The sequence below is a fragment of the Octodon degus genome, unplaced genomic scaffold (assembly GCF_000260255.1).
Source record: "Octodon degus isolate 3935 unplaced genomic scaffold, OctDeg1.0 scaffold00055, whole genome shotgun sequence".
NCBI classification, from domain to species: Eukaryota; Metazoa; Chordata; class Mammalia; order Rodentia; family Octodontidae; genus Octodon; species Octodon degus.
Genome location: NW_004524631.1, coordinates 11,130,540 through 11,146,558, shown reverse-complemented (window position 1 = coordinate 11,146,558; position 16,019 = coordinate 11,130,540). Strand labels below are relative to the sequence as shown.

At 35.4% G+C, this 16,019-nt stretch overlaps 1 protein-coding gene across 2 annotated transcripts in view; it reads left to right on the top strand.

The window, feature by feature from the left end:
- The window catches only part of Slc9a7 (solute carrier family 9 member A7), a 202,173-nt gene that overhangs the window by 124,046 nt on the left and 62,108 nt on the right, over nt 1-16,019 (top strand). For both annotated transcript variants that reach the window (XM_023717863.1, XM_004633487.1), the window contains exons 3-5: nt 1,941-2,018; nt 6,467-6,543; nt 9,141-9,253. In XM_023717863.1, coding sequence (XP_023573631.1) covers nt 1,941-2,018; nt 6,467-6,543; nt 9,141-9,253 — 268 coding nt within the window. The remainder of the gene's footprint in view (nt 1-1,940; nt 2,019-6,466; nt 6,544-9,140; nt 9,254-16,019) is intronic.

Sequence of the window (16,019 nt, the reverse complement as noted above, 5' to 3'; positions counted from 1 at the left end):
TCTCTCTCTCTCTCTCTTTTTGTGGAACCAGGGATTGAACTCAGGCCCTTGCACTTTCCAGGGAAGTGCTTATTTCCACTGAGCCATCTCCCCAGTCCCGAGATTATTTCTTTCTTAAAATATTATTGATTTCACTTTTTAGCTTATTTGTTTAGTATTCAGAAGTGCAATTCTTAGTTCTTCATGGTTCTTCTGCCATATTCTACAAATAATATTCGAGTCCATACTCTCGTTATGACTAATGACAAATGTTCTTTAGACCTTGAAGGAAAGATGAGCTTATTGTTTTATTTGGGGTAGCAAAATATTACACAAGGAAAAGGATTTTATATCTCCTCACATGAGTAATTTCCAGCATAAACAAGATCTGTATTAATAGACATATTCCATTATTGTATAGACCACAGCCTCTGAACAAAAAACCTTTAGTAGAGTTGTTTGGGAAATCCAGGTTGTGGAGAGCCTTTCAAAATATAGAATAAGGTTAATGTGCATGAAAATCTGAAGGCAAAGGTAGAGTATAGAGAGTGCTCCAAAAATTAAATATCTATTCTTGGAATATATTAATCCTTAAGAAAAATTATTCACAACTTGGAGTATTAAATATGATGATCTTATAAGTGTCCCAGTGGCAATACTAGTGTGGCCTTTGCTTCTAGGACTTACTAAGAAAGAATGGAATTTTTACAAATATTGTAGAATTAAATGTGAGAGACACGCAGTGTAAAAACCACACTAAAGGCAATTTTGAAATGGCAGCTTGAATTCTTGAGATTGGATTAGGTAGGGTAGGGCGAAAAGGGGAATTGATGCCAACCCATTTTCAGGTATATAACCATCAAAAGAGTAGGATTTCAGTCTCTCTGATTAAATGGGAGGACAGAATCCTAACTGATGATTACCAGCCAACAAACACAGCTTGCCTAGTCTCATGCATACTGCCCAACACTCTGTACTTTTTTATTTCTCTGACTGTGGGTCCCTATCTCTCCCTTAATTACTTATTTTTAGTTCACTTTAACTAATTTTGGAGAGCTAAGACTCCTACTTATTCTGACATTCCCTTCTATAGAGGCTATTCTTATGGGTAGCAAGAAGATAGAATATAATGCAATTTCAAAGAGCCATTATTTTTTTAACTAGGCTGATTAACATCTCAGGTTTCTGAAGAAAAAAGCTAACTTTTAATAATTAGAATGGAGATTTAATAATTAGAATGGATATTTAATAATTAGAATGGAGATTTAATTAATTGAAATAAAAACCAATTAGTCTACTCCACATGAACACATTTGTAAAAAAAGATTAGTGTGTTTATAGAGTGCCTAATTCTCTTCTGGATGTGATAAGACTTTGCTGTCTGGCAGTTTCAGAGTGATTTCTTTATACTGACCCTACAGATAATTCAGTCTTTTTAGAGTTACTGAATTTATGGTGATAGCCACGAATCCACTAGACTTACTGTTAACTTTGATGTAGGCCACATCAAGTATCAAGAATGCTGCTCACTTAAAAGGTACTCAGATTCAGGATTATGTCTATAAAAGATTATGTAAGAGAATCTAGGAAGTGAACAAGCATCATGGCAGCATTTTGTTACAGTTAAGCATTTATAAAGGTGTGATAAAAGTCAAGATGCTTTATTTTTTATTAAAAAACCTTGGTTAGCAGCTTTCTATGAGTTTTCAAAATTGTAGTGAATTGTTGTGTCTTAATGTGCATTTAAACCACCATTCTGAGATCATAGATTCAAGGTAATGTGAAGAGAAGAGCATGCCAGTCTACAGGGAAATTATGGCTTGTCTTCTGGACTGAGTTTGTGACTTGTTACATTGATTTTATTTGCTACAGATATTTAAGTTTTAACCAATGGTTTTCAAATACTAAAGAAATATTATAGTATTGTATCAAAAATTGGCTTTTTCTTTTTAAACTTTTAGGTTACATTTGACCCAGAGGTGTTTTTCAACATTTTGTTGCCTCCAATTATTTTCCATGCTGGATACAGTTTAAAGAAGGTAAGACAGTTTTGCCAGTAATTTTTTAAGATACGAATCTCTCTGTTAATTTACCTGCAGAATTTTCTAGTTTTTCTCTTGTCCTAGATTGCTTATTACTATTTTTCTTATCCACTCAGAGACTATAGGTCACTCATCATCAGTGATTCATATCTCTTTTAAAATCTAGAACTCTTCTGTACCTCCTGTGGGTAGGTAATGTAGTATGACCTTTCTGGGAAACAAAAGTGGTAGCTTCTTAAAACTAAAGTTGAGATTGCTGTAAGACCCAGTAATTTCACTACTAAGCATTTATCTCAAAAAACCCCCATTTATCTCAGAGAAAGAGAAACTTTATGTTCACATATAAAATTGTATACACGATTGTTCATACTACTGTATTTGTAATAGACAAAAAATAGAAGTAACCAAAATTTCTAACAATAGGTGAATGGTTAAATGACCTATACTATAAGTAATACTCAGCCATATGATAGAACAAACTACTGAGACATAATCTGAATGGATGTTCTACCCCTGAGCTATATCACCAACCCAGTTCTGTGTCTTAATTGTACTAATTGGAGATTTGTACATGTGATAAAATGACATTTAATTATCCATACACATTGCCCAAATGCTAGTTTTTTGGTTTTGAAACTTTTCTGTAGTTGATGTAAGATAGAACTAGTGGGGGAAGCTGGGTGAAGCATCTAGAAGAACCTTTTTACTGTTTTCACAACTTTAGTGAATCTGTATTTATTCCAACATAAAAGTTTTAAGAAACTTAACTATCCTTAACATTGAGGGTCATTGTTCTTGACAGCAATATTAGGCTTAAGACTCTAGTTATTTATTTATTTTTTTTGTATTTAGTACAGGATCTACAGGGTCTTACCACACAGATTGGACTCCTAGTGATCCCCCTGTTTTCAGCCTCCTGAGTGCTGGGATTATAGGCGTGTGCCACCATGCCCAGGTTAGAGGAGCAAGAATGATTCTCTACTGTGTAGATGGCCAAGTCAGGATCAAGTTGGTTGCCCTTTTCATAGATAAAGTCACCACTCCTTACTGCATCATCTGCATGATGGAACATTACAGTTAGAGGGATGCAATAGAAATCCTCTCTCCACAATGTATGCTGCTGGAGTAGGAGACTGCATTTTTGCACACCAGCCTAACATGCATTTGTGTACTTATTTGTAAAGTGTCCTGTATTTTACTGATGATGGAATCAAACTTAGAAGGACTAATGAGGCAAGTGAGGTTATGTAGATTGTGTGGGACGGAGTCAAGGTTATGTCCTGTCTGATTCCAGGGCCCACCACTACCCTGTCTGGACAAAGGTGTTCTTTACAAATAAACCATACCATTTTCCTAACTTGTCTATGGGGTTGCTCAAATCATCTGAACCTGTATATCATTTATTGACACTCAAAAGATAGGAGGTGGTTATTATGAGTCTAAATAAATTTATTTATTTACCTAAATGGAGGACTTGGAATTCTTTTTCAGACCAAAATTAATGATGAATAATTTGATATTTTAAAAAACTAATCTCAGTGTATAATCAAGTGGTAATTGCTTTAAATGAAACCAAATTATGGGTTGTGAAAGCCACTTTAATGGCTGAAAAACATCATATTTGCACAATCTTCCTTTTATCAGTCCTATTTTCTTAAAAGAAAAAAGTAATACACTTTGCTAGTTTTCTATTTAAGCTGTTCTTCACATGTTAGTCTTTTGGCCTATCAACTATTAATCTTTTTCATTTTTAAATAATCTTTATAAAAGCACTGAAATAGTTGGTTCTTACTGTCGTTGCCATCTCTCATTAAATATATTGTCAGTTGAATGTGTGATATTTCACTATTCAACTGATAGTGTGTAAGCAGCTACATGCAGAGCATTTGACCTGTGTACACATAGCCCTCAGTGCAGACATGGGCTTTTTCTGATTTGAAATAGTTATTGGAATTAGCTTTGATTTTGTGCTATCACTTGTGGTTTGTTTACAGGGCATCAGCTGGGAAATAATTCATCTATGAAAGCCTTCATTTTTTGTAAACTTCCCCACTAAACACACACAAACATGTTAACATATGAATACTTGTTACTGAGCAATGGGAGGGGATAGGGTATTCCTTAGGAGCAGAAACCTAAGGCTTATAATGGTATGCTAGGAACTGGAATATCAAAGGCATTTTCACTGAAAGCAAATCTTATTTGTTGTGGTCTGTCATAGGCATAGATTCTTGAAAATCTTTATCGGATCATGCCGCCATGTCATTTTGCCTCTTGGTTCTATTCTGTACCTCAGAGTAAGGAGTAGGGGAGACTGTACCAGTTACATCTGTATTGTAGCCAAATAGGCATAGAATGATCAACCTAGCATTCTATTGGATGCTTCCTGTCCTTTCTTATTTAAAAGGAAGTGGTGAGGATTAAACTGGGCAGCAGGGAAGTATAGGCAGTGGGAGAGTGATGCACTGGGGTCCAGAGACTGGCTTTTCAGTTCTGAAGCTGTGTTTTGGTGATATACAACTTCAGACAATTCATGCCATCTCTTTGATTTCTTGGATTTTCATTGTGTAAAATGGTACAAACAACAGCTTCATACTGGACATATTTTGAGAACTGGATAGGCTAATATATGTAAAAGTACTTTGTGAATGATAAAGTATACATTTAAGTACTAGATGTAATATACAAACAAATGGAACATCTCTTCAAGGTATAGTAAAATTTTAATTCATACAGATAAGAATGGGGAGTGGGTAATTTATGTGCTTGTGATTCTAGAATAAATTATGAATGTATTTTGGTAGTATATTTACATTTCTAATATTGTGCTTTGGCTAGTATCATGAATATTAATTTACTTTAATATATATTCATAGTAATCACAGGGATGGTTACTCCAAAATAAGCTGAGTGGCAAGAGAAGCATATCTGGGATTGAAATGTGTTCCTGGATGCTTCATATGAGCATCATTGGTCTCATATCTTGTCCATTATGTACTGTTAGCAGTGCATAATTTAAGTTAAAGTGTCTTTAAAGGGAAGTTGGCTTACATTTGTTGGTTTATTTAAATATAATTATCTTTTACAACATATTAGTATATAAATGCATTGTCTTAAAAAAGACTGGGTACAGTGGTTTAGAAGTCAAACATAATGTGCCCATAGTCTGTATAGGCAGCACTTCATTTGGTGACTGTTGACATGGCAAGACCTTGAAGTATTTTTTTCTTAGCAGGTGGCTTAGGGCATTGGCCATTCCTTGACAGCGTCATCCTGGGGCAGGCACTGGGGAAAGCTGAAGCTGAGAGCTCTAGCTCTCCATCTGTGATGCAGGCCAGGAGATGCCTTTGTCTGGCCCTATTTTGCAGTGACTGTGTGGGGCTGGAAGGGTTCCTCTTCCTGTGCCTGGTCTTTCCCTGATGTTACTCAGCTGGCACATTGGGGCCCTGATGCCTTTTGGAATATTTTAGATAAAATATTCCTGGTCCTTGTTAAATTAAGATGCTTAGGAGATTTTGTTTATCTTTTTTGTTAAATAATTCTGATTGTTGAGTGAGAACATATTTTTCCTTGAGAAGTAAGAACCATGACTTAGAATTTCAAGGACAAGTGTAACTTTCCTCACAGTCAGAGTATCTCATAGGCTTAAAATCTTCTAAGAAGTAAATCCGTGTGTACGCATGTGTGTATGTGTTCATATTTTAGGGTGACCAATGAGTGTGCATAAGTATTGAAAAGATTATAGTTTTGCCACCTCTTTCTGAATAATTGCTAGCTCTTTTTCTTTCTTTCTTTTCTTTTTTTTTTTTCTGAACTGGGGATTGAACTCAGGCCCTTGCGCTCGCCAGGGAAGCACTTATTCCACTGAGCCATCTCCCCGGCCCCATTGCTAGCTCTTATATTGGTGTGATTTGTGTCATGCTATATAAACAGTCCATCTTAAATGGAACTTTACCTATTCTTATTTCTCTTCCATCTCTATTATCTGTCTTTCCCAGGTTCCGAAGTGTAATCCAGATTAATATAAGGAAATGTTCAAACTCCATGAGCCGATATTTATGACTCTATTTTCTGCTATCAAATCAAACAGAAAGCTCTTTGGATGGGACTTTTTCGCTTCTATCTATAACGTTTTTTGAAAATACCACCTGAGCTCAAAGTGACTAGCTGAATTATAGAGTAAAAATGATTTGGGTTAAATCTATAAATATGATATTCTCATTCTGTCTGTCCCTGTCTCTGTCTGTCTGTCTCTCTCCTTCCCTCTCTTCCTCTCTCCCCCTCTGATTGCTCAGTGATTACAAAGAGAATGTTTTAAAATGATGATATTTAAGGCTAAATGGCATTAATCAGGACTAATTTCTATTAGAATTACTTAGGTGTTTCTTATGCTTGCTATTAAAAATCACAGTGTAATTTCTGTTTTTGTTTGTTGTTTTATTCAGAGACACTTTTTCAGAAATCTTGGATCTATTCTGGCCTATGCCTTCTTGGGGACTGCCGTTTCTTGCTTCATTATTGGGTAAGGGAATCCTTGTCATATAACCAAATTAACACACTTCCTGAAGGGATGAGTTCCATATGCATGCACAGAGTCTAGTATTTAGAGTTTGAGATGATGGCAGTTAGGATTGAGAGCTGTGCTGTTCTATGGTAATTGTTAGCCACATATGACTATTTATATTAAAATTAAGCTGAATTCTGTAATGAATCAGACACATAAACACAAATATCATATAGCATAGTTTCTCTGACATGAAAAACCCAAAGTACAAATAAAAGATCAAAGTAGACATGATAAATAATGTAAAATGGGGAGATAGATACTCTGAATGAGGAGACCTAGAGACAGAGGAGAGGGGAGATGGGAGGGCAAGGGAAAGTGAAAAGGAAATTATTATGTGTTATGTATGTGTGCCAATTTCCCATGAAGACTATAATCATTATGTACTGCAAACGGGTACTAATAAATGTACACTTTTGAAAAAAATAAAAGATTAAAATAAAATACAATTACTCCCAGTTCTCAGATCTTGGCTTCTATTATCATTATCCAATAAAAAGAATCAGAGTCCCTTGTAGAAATGGCTTCTTCTAAAGGAAACAGACATGAAAATTCTTGTAATGAAACAAAATAAGTGCTCAAAAGAGATACAAACAGAAAGATGAATGGCATATCAAAGGGACACAAGGGCCAATGTGAAAGTTCTGTCATGGCCACACTCCCCAGTGGCTAAAGAACAACAAAGTAGATGACATTGTGTGTATATTACATTATCATCCAAAGAGTAAAATAAATAATTGGATGAATAAATGAATGAGAGAGAAGGGGCAAATCTGTGCCTAATTCTAAATACTTTTTGTAGACACATACCTTTGAGGAGGTGTAACTTAGTTCCCCCTATTCCAATACTTCGTTCCAACTTTGCTTTGAGTGTGGGCTCTGCATATTGATTTCTTCTTAAGAGTATGGTTTGGAAAAGAGGGAAAAGATAATAGCTTTTAAATGGAGAATCATGAAAGATACTACTGGAGTGAGGAAATCAAGGTCAATACCAGTAGTGAAAAATTATGTTGCTAGTATATGCCCTTGGTATTTGTGATGAGAATGGTACTTAATTTCCCGATCTTCCATCCCCATATGTATCGCTTCAGTCTAACCGTGAGAAAAAAATCACAAATTCCAAATGAAGGTCAAGATACCTGCCTGGTATTTCTCAAAACTTCCAAAGTCATCAGCAATAAGCAGTATCTAAGAAACTGTCAAAAGCAAGAGGAGACTGGAGAGATTTGATGACTAAATGTCATGTGGTACCTACATAAGATCTTAGAACAGAAAAGGGACATTAATCCTAACTGTAGTAATAATGTTAGTTAATTTAAAAAAAAAAGATGGAAACCTGGAGATAAATGCAAGGATCTTTTATTGTGACAAGAAAGGAAGGACTTGTAGTTTATCCTTTAAGAAATGTCAAATCATTGATGAACCACAGATTATGTCACTGGCATTAATGATATTGGGAAGTAAGATGAAGAAAAGACTGCCAGAGAACTCTGTTGGCCAAGTCTAAGATTATAGTAGAGGGAAATGGATAGGAGGATCTAGTTTCAGCAAATGTTTAAAAGGTAAGGATGTGAAAGAACCATTAGTAAGCAAGAAAGGGAAAATCAAATCTGTGCCATAGAATGGATATGAACTGAAATTTAAATCCATGTTTGGAATAGTACCCCACATACTATGTAAGCTTTAAGTTGTAACTATTTCTTCTGATGATTCTGTTTTGCAAATACTACTTCTTTTCACTTCCATCTTGGGCCATCCACTCTTCTAAGCACTCTTCACAAATCTCATTATTACGGGATTTACTGTAGAAGAGTTAATTCATGGTTATTTTTACTTCCTTAACCCCTGAAGCTGCTGTATGACTATGCACACACTCATGCACACACACACACACACACACACACACACACACCCTTGTAACAACATGCTAGACCTTTTCTTTCATATACTAGACCTTTGCAAAATACTCCTCTTTGTTCCCAATTTGTAAAGTGGAAGTATGACTCAGTGTAGCTGAAAAATTGAACTTTGCAGTTACTGTTGGCCCATATTCTGCCCAGCACAAGGAAGGCTGCTGCTGGCCTGCCTGACCCATGCAGAGCAAATGATCTTTTGTGTTGGTGGACATTGATGTGTTAATAGGACATTTAAAGAGATTTGCCTCTTTTCCCTTCCTTGCAGAGAAAGCAACAGGTTTGCAGTGACAGGTTGGCAGTAACATTCTTAGCAGAGAAGGCAGTAACAGGTTGGACCTTTATGACCAACTCATTTTTCCCTTCCAGCTTCATCCAGCCCATTCCTTCGTATGACTATAAATGTAGTCTCTCAGAATTGATGAGTTTTGTACCAATTTATTCCATATTATGTCAGGTTCTATTGTCTTCCTTCTCCTCTATTTCCCAGTCGTTTAAGTTGCCCTAGTTTTGTAGCTAACTGTAGGTCATACTTATTAGCTGTTGCTTTCATAAATCTCTTTTAAAGCATGCAACCTCTCTGCTTGCATGTTTGAAAGTTTTTTCCTGACCTAATTTTCTTTGCTTTTTTTTTTTTTACAGAAATCTCATGTATGGTGTGGTGAAGCTCATGAAGATTGTGGGGCAGCTCTCTGATAAATTTTATTACACAGATTGTCTCTTTTTTGGAGCAATTATCTCTGCTACTGACCCAGGTATTAGCATCTTTGACTTTATCATTACAATGTTGCATTATTAAAATCTGAAAAATTTCAAAGCAGTTATTAATTTTTTCTTGAGTTTATTAAATTTATTTTAAATATATTTTACTATGACATAAGGCACATTTAGAAGAGTATATGGAAGAAAAATGTATACTGCAATAACAATGAATAGCCATGTTTTCACAGGAAGAATGAGAGAACAACCTCAAGCTGCTTCTCAGCTATATCTTCCTACCTCCTCTAGAAAGGCTACTTCACCCCCGGACTTTTCTATTAATAATTTCTCTACTTTTCTTTGTATTTCTACCACGTGCAGTCTTTTTCTTTGCCATGTAAAATATTTCTTTTGAGTATAAGTGACTGATAAAGTCATATTTAACTTATACAACATGTTTTGAGATCAATATGTTATAAAATGATTACTTTAAGCTAATTAACATATCTATTACCTCATATAGTAATTCTTAATTTCTTCTTAGAAACACTTTATAATATCATCAGTCAAAAAGTACTTTTATATGAAAGGAAAAATGCACTAAGCCTCTCACTCCCAGATGCTGATTAAAACAGTTAAGTGAACATCATTCTAGACGACTTCTTCATATCAGTATATGTTATTACATTTTATAAAATAAAAAAATGCAGTGACAATTGTTTTGTAAACACTATTTTATTTAGTGGAGTGGAGTGTACACTTTTCACCTCAATAAATTTATGTCAAAATCATGATCTTAGTGATATTATTAATAACTCTTTTCTGTCTCCCCTTTAGCTTCGCTTACATCTTCTCCCCCTTTCCCCTTCCTCTTGTCTAATAATAGTCTCCTTTCTACTTTCCTGTCATCTTTCTTAGATTCTACATGTTGGGGAAAACATAATATTTATCTTTCTGAGTCTGGGTTATCTTGCTTAATATGATGATTTACAGTTTCATTCATTTTCTGCAAATGACATAATTCATTTCTTTAAACTAAGTAATACTCCATTGTGTAGATATATACCAGATTTTTAATCCATTCATTTGTTCATGCACACTTTTCCAGAACTTGGCCATTGTAAACCAAGCTACAATACATGTAGATATGTGGGTATCCTATGGTATGGTGACTTGAATTATTTCAGGTATATACCGAAGAGTGGTATATCTGGGTCATGCAGTAGTTCTATTTTTAGTTTTTTAAAAAATATACATACTGTTCTCCACAGTGGCTCTACTAATTTACATACCCACCAGTCATGTAGAATGGTTCCTTCTCCATGAATCTTCACCAGAATTAACTATTTTTTTTGTATCCTTGATGGTAGCCATTCTGTTGGGGTGAAATGGAATCTCAGTGTAGTTTTGATTTGCATTTTTCTAATGGCTAAAGATGTTGAACATTTTTCATATACTTTATTTGCCTTGCATTTTTTTCTTTTGAGAAGTATGTTCACTTTGTTTACCTGTTTATTGATTGGGCTATATGATTTTTTATTTTGGTGTTAGTTTTTTTGTGTACTTTATATATTCTAAATGATAATTCTCTGCCAGAAGAGTAGTTGGCAAAGATTTTCTCCTATTCTGTAGGCTGTCTTTTCTCTCTCTTAGTTTTTTCCTTTATTATGCAGAAACTTTTGATACAGCCCCCTCTGTTGATTCTTTCTGCTATTTCCTGTGCTATATGGGTCCTTTTCAGAAAGTCCTTGCCTATGCTTATGGCTTCAAGTGTCCCGTTGTTTTGTTATAGCAGTTAAAAAGTTTCAGTTCTTACAGCTAGGTTTTTGATCCATTTCAAATTGATTTTTGTGAAGGATGAGAGAAGTCTAGCATCAGTAGTCTATGTATGGAATCCAGTTTTCCTCACACTGTTAAAGAGGCAGTCTTTTTTCTAATCTATGTTTTGGCTCCTTTGTCAAGAATCAGAGGACCATAGCTGTGTGGAATATTTTTGTTTGGTTGGTTGGTTGATTTGGTGTATTTTTGCATCATCTGTTCTTTTCCATTGCTCTGTGTGTTTATCTTTGTGCTAATATCCTGATGGTTTTGCTTAGGACTGTCTTTGCTATTCTGTTTTTTTTTTGTTCCCACATAAATTATAGAATTGCTTTTCTAGTTTTATAAAAAAAAATCATTGGAATTTTGATGGGGATCACATTGAATTTTTAGATCACTTTTTCTAAAATGGCCATTTCAACAGTTTTTAATTTTGTTAATCTGACATGTGAGGTCTTTCCATCTTCTTGTGTCTTCTTTAATTCTTTTTTTCAGTTTGTCGATAGGTTTTATTGGATCAGTCCTTCACCTCCTTGGTTAAGGTTGATTCCTAGGTATTTTTTAAACTATTGTGAATAGAACTGGGTTTTTTTTCATTTCTTTGTCAGCTTATTCATTTTTAGTGTGTAAATTTTTTTTTCCTTTTTTTTGCACAACCAGGGATTGAACTCAGGCCCCTGCACTTACCAGGCAAGGGCTTATTCTACTGAGCCATCTCCCCGGCCCCCCAAAAGTTATTTTTATATGTTGGTTTTATATGCTGAGAAGTCATTAATTTTTTGTTACATTAGGAAGATTGTATATTATCACAAAATGGTGGAGGAAATGAACAGCCTATCACCTTAGATGTACAGTTCTAGACAGTTATGTGTTCTGAGGAATCCCAATGTGCAAAAAAACCATGGATCTTTCTTACCCCCATTTTTTTATTACAAATATTCTAAGTAGGTTAGCATTGAAGATTTGGTTGGTTGGGGCAATTGTGAAAAGAAATAACTGAGTCACAGGCTTGGTGTTAGCTGTGTCCATCACTGATCAAGAGGCCTGGGACCACATTTTTCCTTGCCATCAATTTCCTTATCTACAAAGTAAGAGTAATGGTTTTGTTCCCTAAGGCTGCTGGAATGATTAAATAAAACAACACATGCAAAGTGCTGGGAATAATACTCACTAACTATGTTGGCCCCTGCACATATGACTCAAGCAGAGGTTTGTTTACAGATTTTTTTTTCAAAAATAACAGATCCATCACTTAAGCATGTTCCCAAAGAGTAATCTGAAAGGTAGATTTGTTGTATTATTTTATTTTTTATTTTAGGGAGAAGAAATTAATAGATAAGACATTAGAAATGATATGCAATTAAAAAAATAAGATGCTAGGTATTCAACAGTACTTGTTATATTGCACATCACTGTCTTCAATGTAGTTGCTAAGATTACAGATATTAGCATATAAAATTGGTCAAAGTAAACATTTTAAGCATTAACTACGATCTTCAAAAAATTGGTAAAAATTAGTAGTGCAATCATCTTAGCTAGCTTGTGTATATATATACATGACTTTTCCCTTAATTTTTTTCCTTTCCTTCATTCTAATTATTCCTTATGTTCAGTTAGCTTTGTTATTTTATTTATTTACTTATTTTTGTGCATTTGGTACAGGGTCTCACTATGCAGCTCGGACTCATCGTGACCCTTCTGTTTTCAGCCTCCCCAGCACTGGGATTACAGACATGCACTACCATGTTAGTCTCACTTGCTGGCTCAGTTGCTGGCAGGGCTGGTGTGGTATGCAGTGCCAGGAATCGAACCCTGGTCCCTGTGCTTGCCTAAGCAGGCACTTAATCCACTGAGCTATCTTACTGGCCCTAGCTTTGTTGTTCTAACACTGTATTCTGTGTAACTACCTGCAGATGAATATCTGTTGAGAAATAAATCTTCGTAAGTCTCAGAAAGGTGTTCAGCTTTTATAAAAATATATTGCTAATTTTTTTTTTTTGGCGGAACCCGGGATTGAACTCAGATCCTTGTGTTTGCCAGTCAAGCGCTTATCCTACTGAGCCATCTCCCCGGCCCCGCTAATTGTATTTGTTTGCAACTTTATTACTAGATTCTTACTAGTATATCTTACTGCATAGTAAAGGGAGATTAATGTGATAAGATTGCACATACTGTTTTCTGATCTATCAGTGTTGCTTCATTTAATTGAATACAAAGGATTTGTTTTTTCAGATTATCTATGTAATTGTTTACTTCTCTTTAATGTGTGTATGCTATGGTACAAAAGAATGGAAGTCATTACTATGCTACTTCATTTGTATTTGGATTGTGAAGAGAGACACAGTAAAGGCCTTGTATAATTGAAAGTTCTGGAAAATTATAAGTTTAAACTTATTAGAAATCAGGATGTTAATTGTTTTCTAATGGAAACCTTTCTGATTTTTTAATAAACTAAAACTGTTACTAGGCTTCTAAAAATTCATGTTCATAAACTTGAATCATAGTGCACATTAAAACATTAGTGCAGAGTTACAGGATATTACTGAACCAGGCCCATTTTGCCTACTGCACAATATTCCAATCCCTAGTGCAAGGTTTACAAATAGAAAGAATTCATTCACTCCAGAGCTGAGCAAAGAGATTGTGACCCAATTCTCAAATGTTCTGCTCTAAGAGTGGAGTTGGGGATATATGGGATAAAGAAACAGCATGGTCCAAGGCATGGGGAAAAGTGATGGGCAGTGTAGTAATTAGTGATCTGCACATATATAATCAAACTTCCTGATTCTTGTGTGATGTGACTGGGGAGATAGCTCATTAGAATAAGTGCTTGCCTGGCAAGCGCAAGGGCCTGAATTCAATCCCCGGTTCTGCCAAAAAAAAAATCTATAATATAAAATTTGGGAGCTGGGGAGATAGCTCAGTGACATAAATGTAAAAAAAAGACACAGCTTGTGTGATGCTTGTGCAGAGAATGGCAATGTTAGCATGATCTAACATGAAATATTTGGCCTTTTAACGTCAAAAGGTCACCTAAGAGTCAGTTGTACAGGCCCAAGTGAAAAGTTGGGGTTTCACAAAAAGTGGTCTTCAAGTCCCTGGAAAAATAATCTAAGGCAGTATTATCTTCATAATCCACTTGTCAGAGGTATTTCAACAGCTAATGCAGTGGGAGACTGGCAATATGTAACTCACCTGTGTGCCCTCCAAAATTAGTCAAAGTGAAGTAAAAACAAGTAAAGGGGAATATGGAGACAGAAAAGTAAAAATGTACAAAGTGTTGGTTGGTGTGTATGAGACTACATGAGCTAGTTTGTTAGGTGGTAATTATCAGCTACAATTCTGTCCTCCCATCTAATGTGAGAGACTGAAATCTTACACTTTTGATGATTATGTACCTTAAATGGCTCAGGTCCTTGAGAGGTGCTTCTGAGCTGCTTAAAACATAAACTTCTTTTGGTACATGCTCAGCATGTCGTTGTGGCCCTAGGTAAGTAAAGCTGTGTTTTAAGAACCAAATTGGCTTCTTTTATCTGGTGCATGAAAACAAAAATTCTGATATTAGGATATGGGATGATATTGACTGATATGAAAGAATAAAAGTTCTTGTTCTTTTTTTTCCATAATTTTATTGAGAAACAAATAGCAATGAGACAGTTTCAAATCAAATTGGTAGGACAGTTTCAATAATTCACACATTGCATACTCTTCCTAGTGGTTATTTGCTGTACAAGATGCAGACTTGATATTCTATTTACACTATTAGAACATATCCGTCTGTTCATTAAGAGAATGTAACTACATATCTATCCTAACCATTTTGAGTATACAGATACAAAATGGACATTCATCTGTATCCCCTTTTTTGTTTAGTTCCATCATTTGAATATTATAGGTGTGTTAACTCAGCAAAATATTCTAAAAGTGTCCAGTAGTCCATAATAGTATTGGGTCTTCTGCTTGACTGGCAGTGTCAGAAATTGTTGACAAGAGTCCCCTACAGCTCCACATAACACCATGGCTTTACTTCTTATACTTCGTTTTTATACCTTTCTGCTGGTTGGTTAAGACCAAGATAAAGCAAGACCTATGCAACACAAGTTGTAGCTTTTGGATCTGAGAAGGTCTGTGAAATCCCCTCAGGATTTATCCTGAGATCCTGTACCTCAGATTGTAGATCCTTTGTCATTGTCAGCCATGTGGATGAGTCACGGCCATTGCTTGGCCAATGTGCTCTCTGTGAAGGCCTAAGAGAATGTTTTCTCTCCACGTGACTCTCCTTAGGCACACTCTACATCATATGTCCTGAGTCTTAATTGATTTTGGAAGGCTAGAGTCCAAATGTTGGTTTTCCTTGCAGCCCTCCTTTTTCTCTAATTTTGGTCTGCAAACTTAGGTTGTTAACCTTCCAGAAGACAAGCTTATTGTTATTACTATACAACCTAGGCTGTTAAGCTTAACCTCACTATCTGTCTGAATATCAAACATTTTAGGCATAACATGGAACAGGTATTTTTCATCAAGTATTGATATGTTGAACTTATAGTCCCTATAGAAAATGATGAAAAAACATTTAAAAAATTAAAAAAAATTAAAAATAGGCATAAAGAATTATATAATTCTTATGTTTACACATAAGTCCAGAAATCTAACCATATACAATCTTGTAGCAGGACAATCCCGCTATAATCCTTTTCCTGTCTCCTGCCTTCATTCACCACCCACTTCTTTTTGAACTATCATCTACCTGAGAGACAACATGGCAGCAACTGGCATGTCATGACAATCAGCCCTTATTCAAAAGACCAAAATGAAAAGCACTCCAAGCATGAACCTACTATTACAAATTGCCATCTTCAGTGCAGTTGCCTGGTTCACAGGTGTCTGTATATATAGTTAGTCAGGGTGCGAATCATTCCAATTAACTGCTAGATTCAAAAATATTTTGAAGACAGACCCAGAGCGCAGGCCCCGCGAGTGAGTGAGACGACCCAGGCCGCGGGG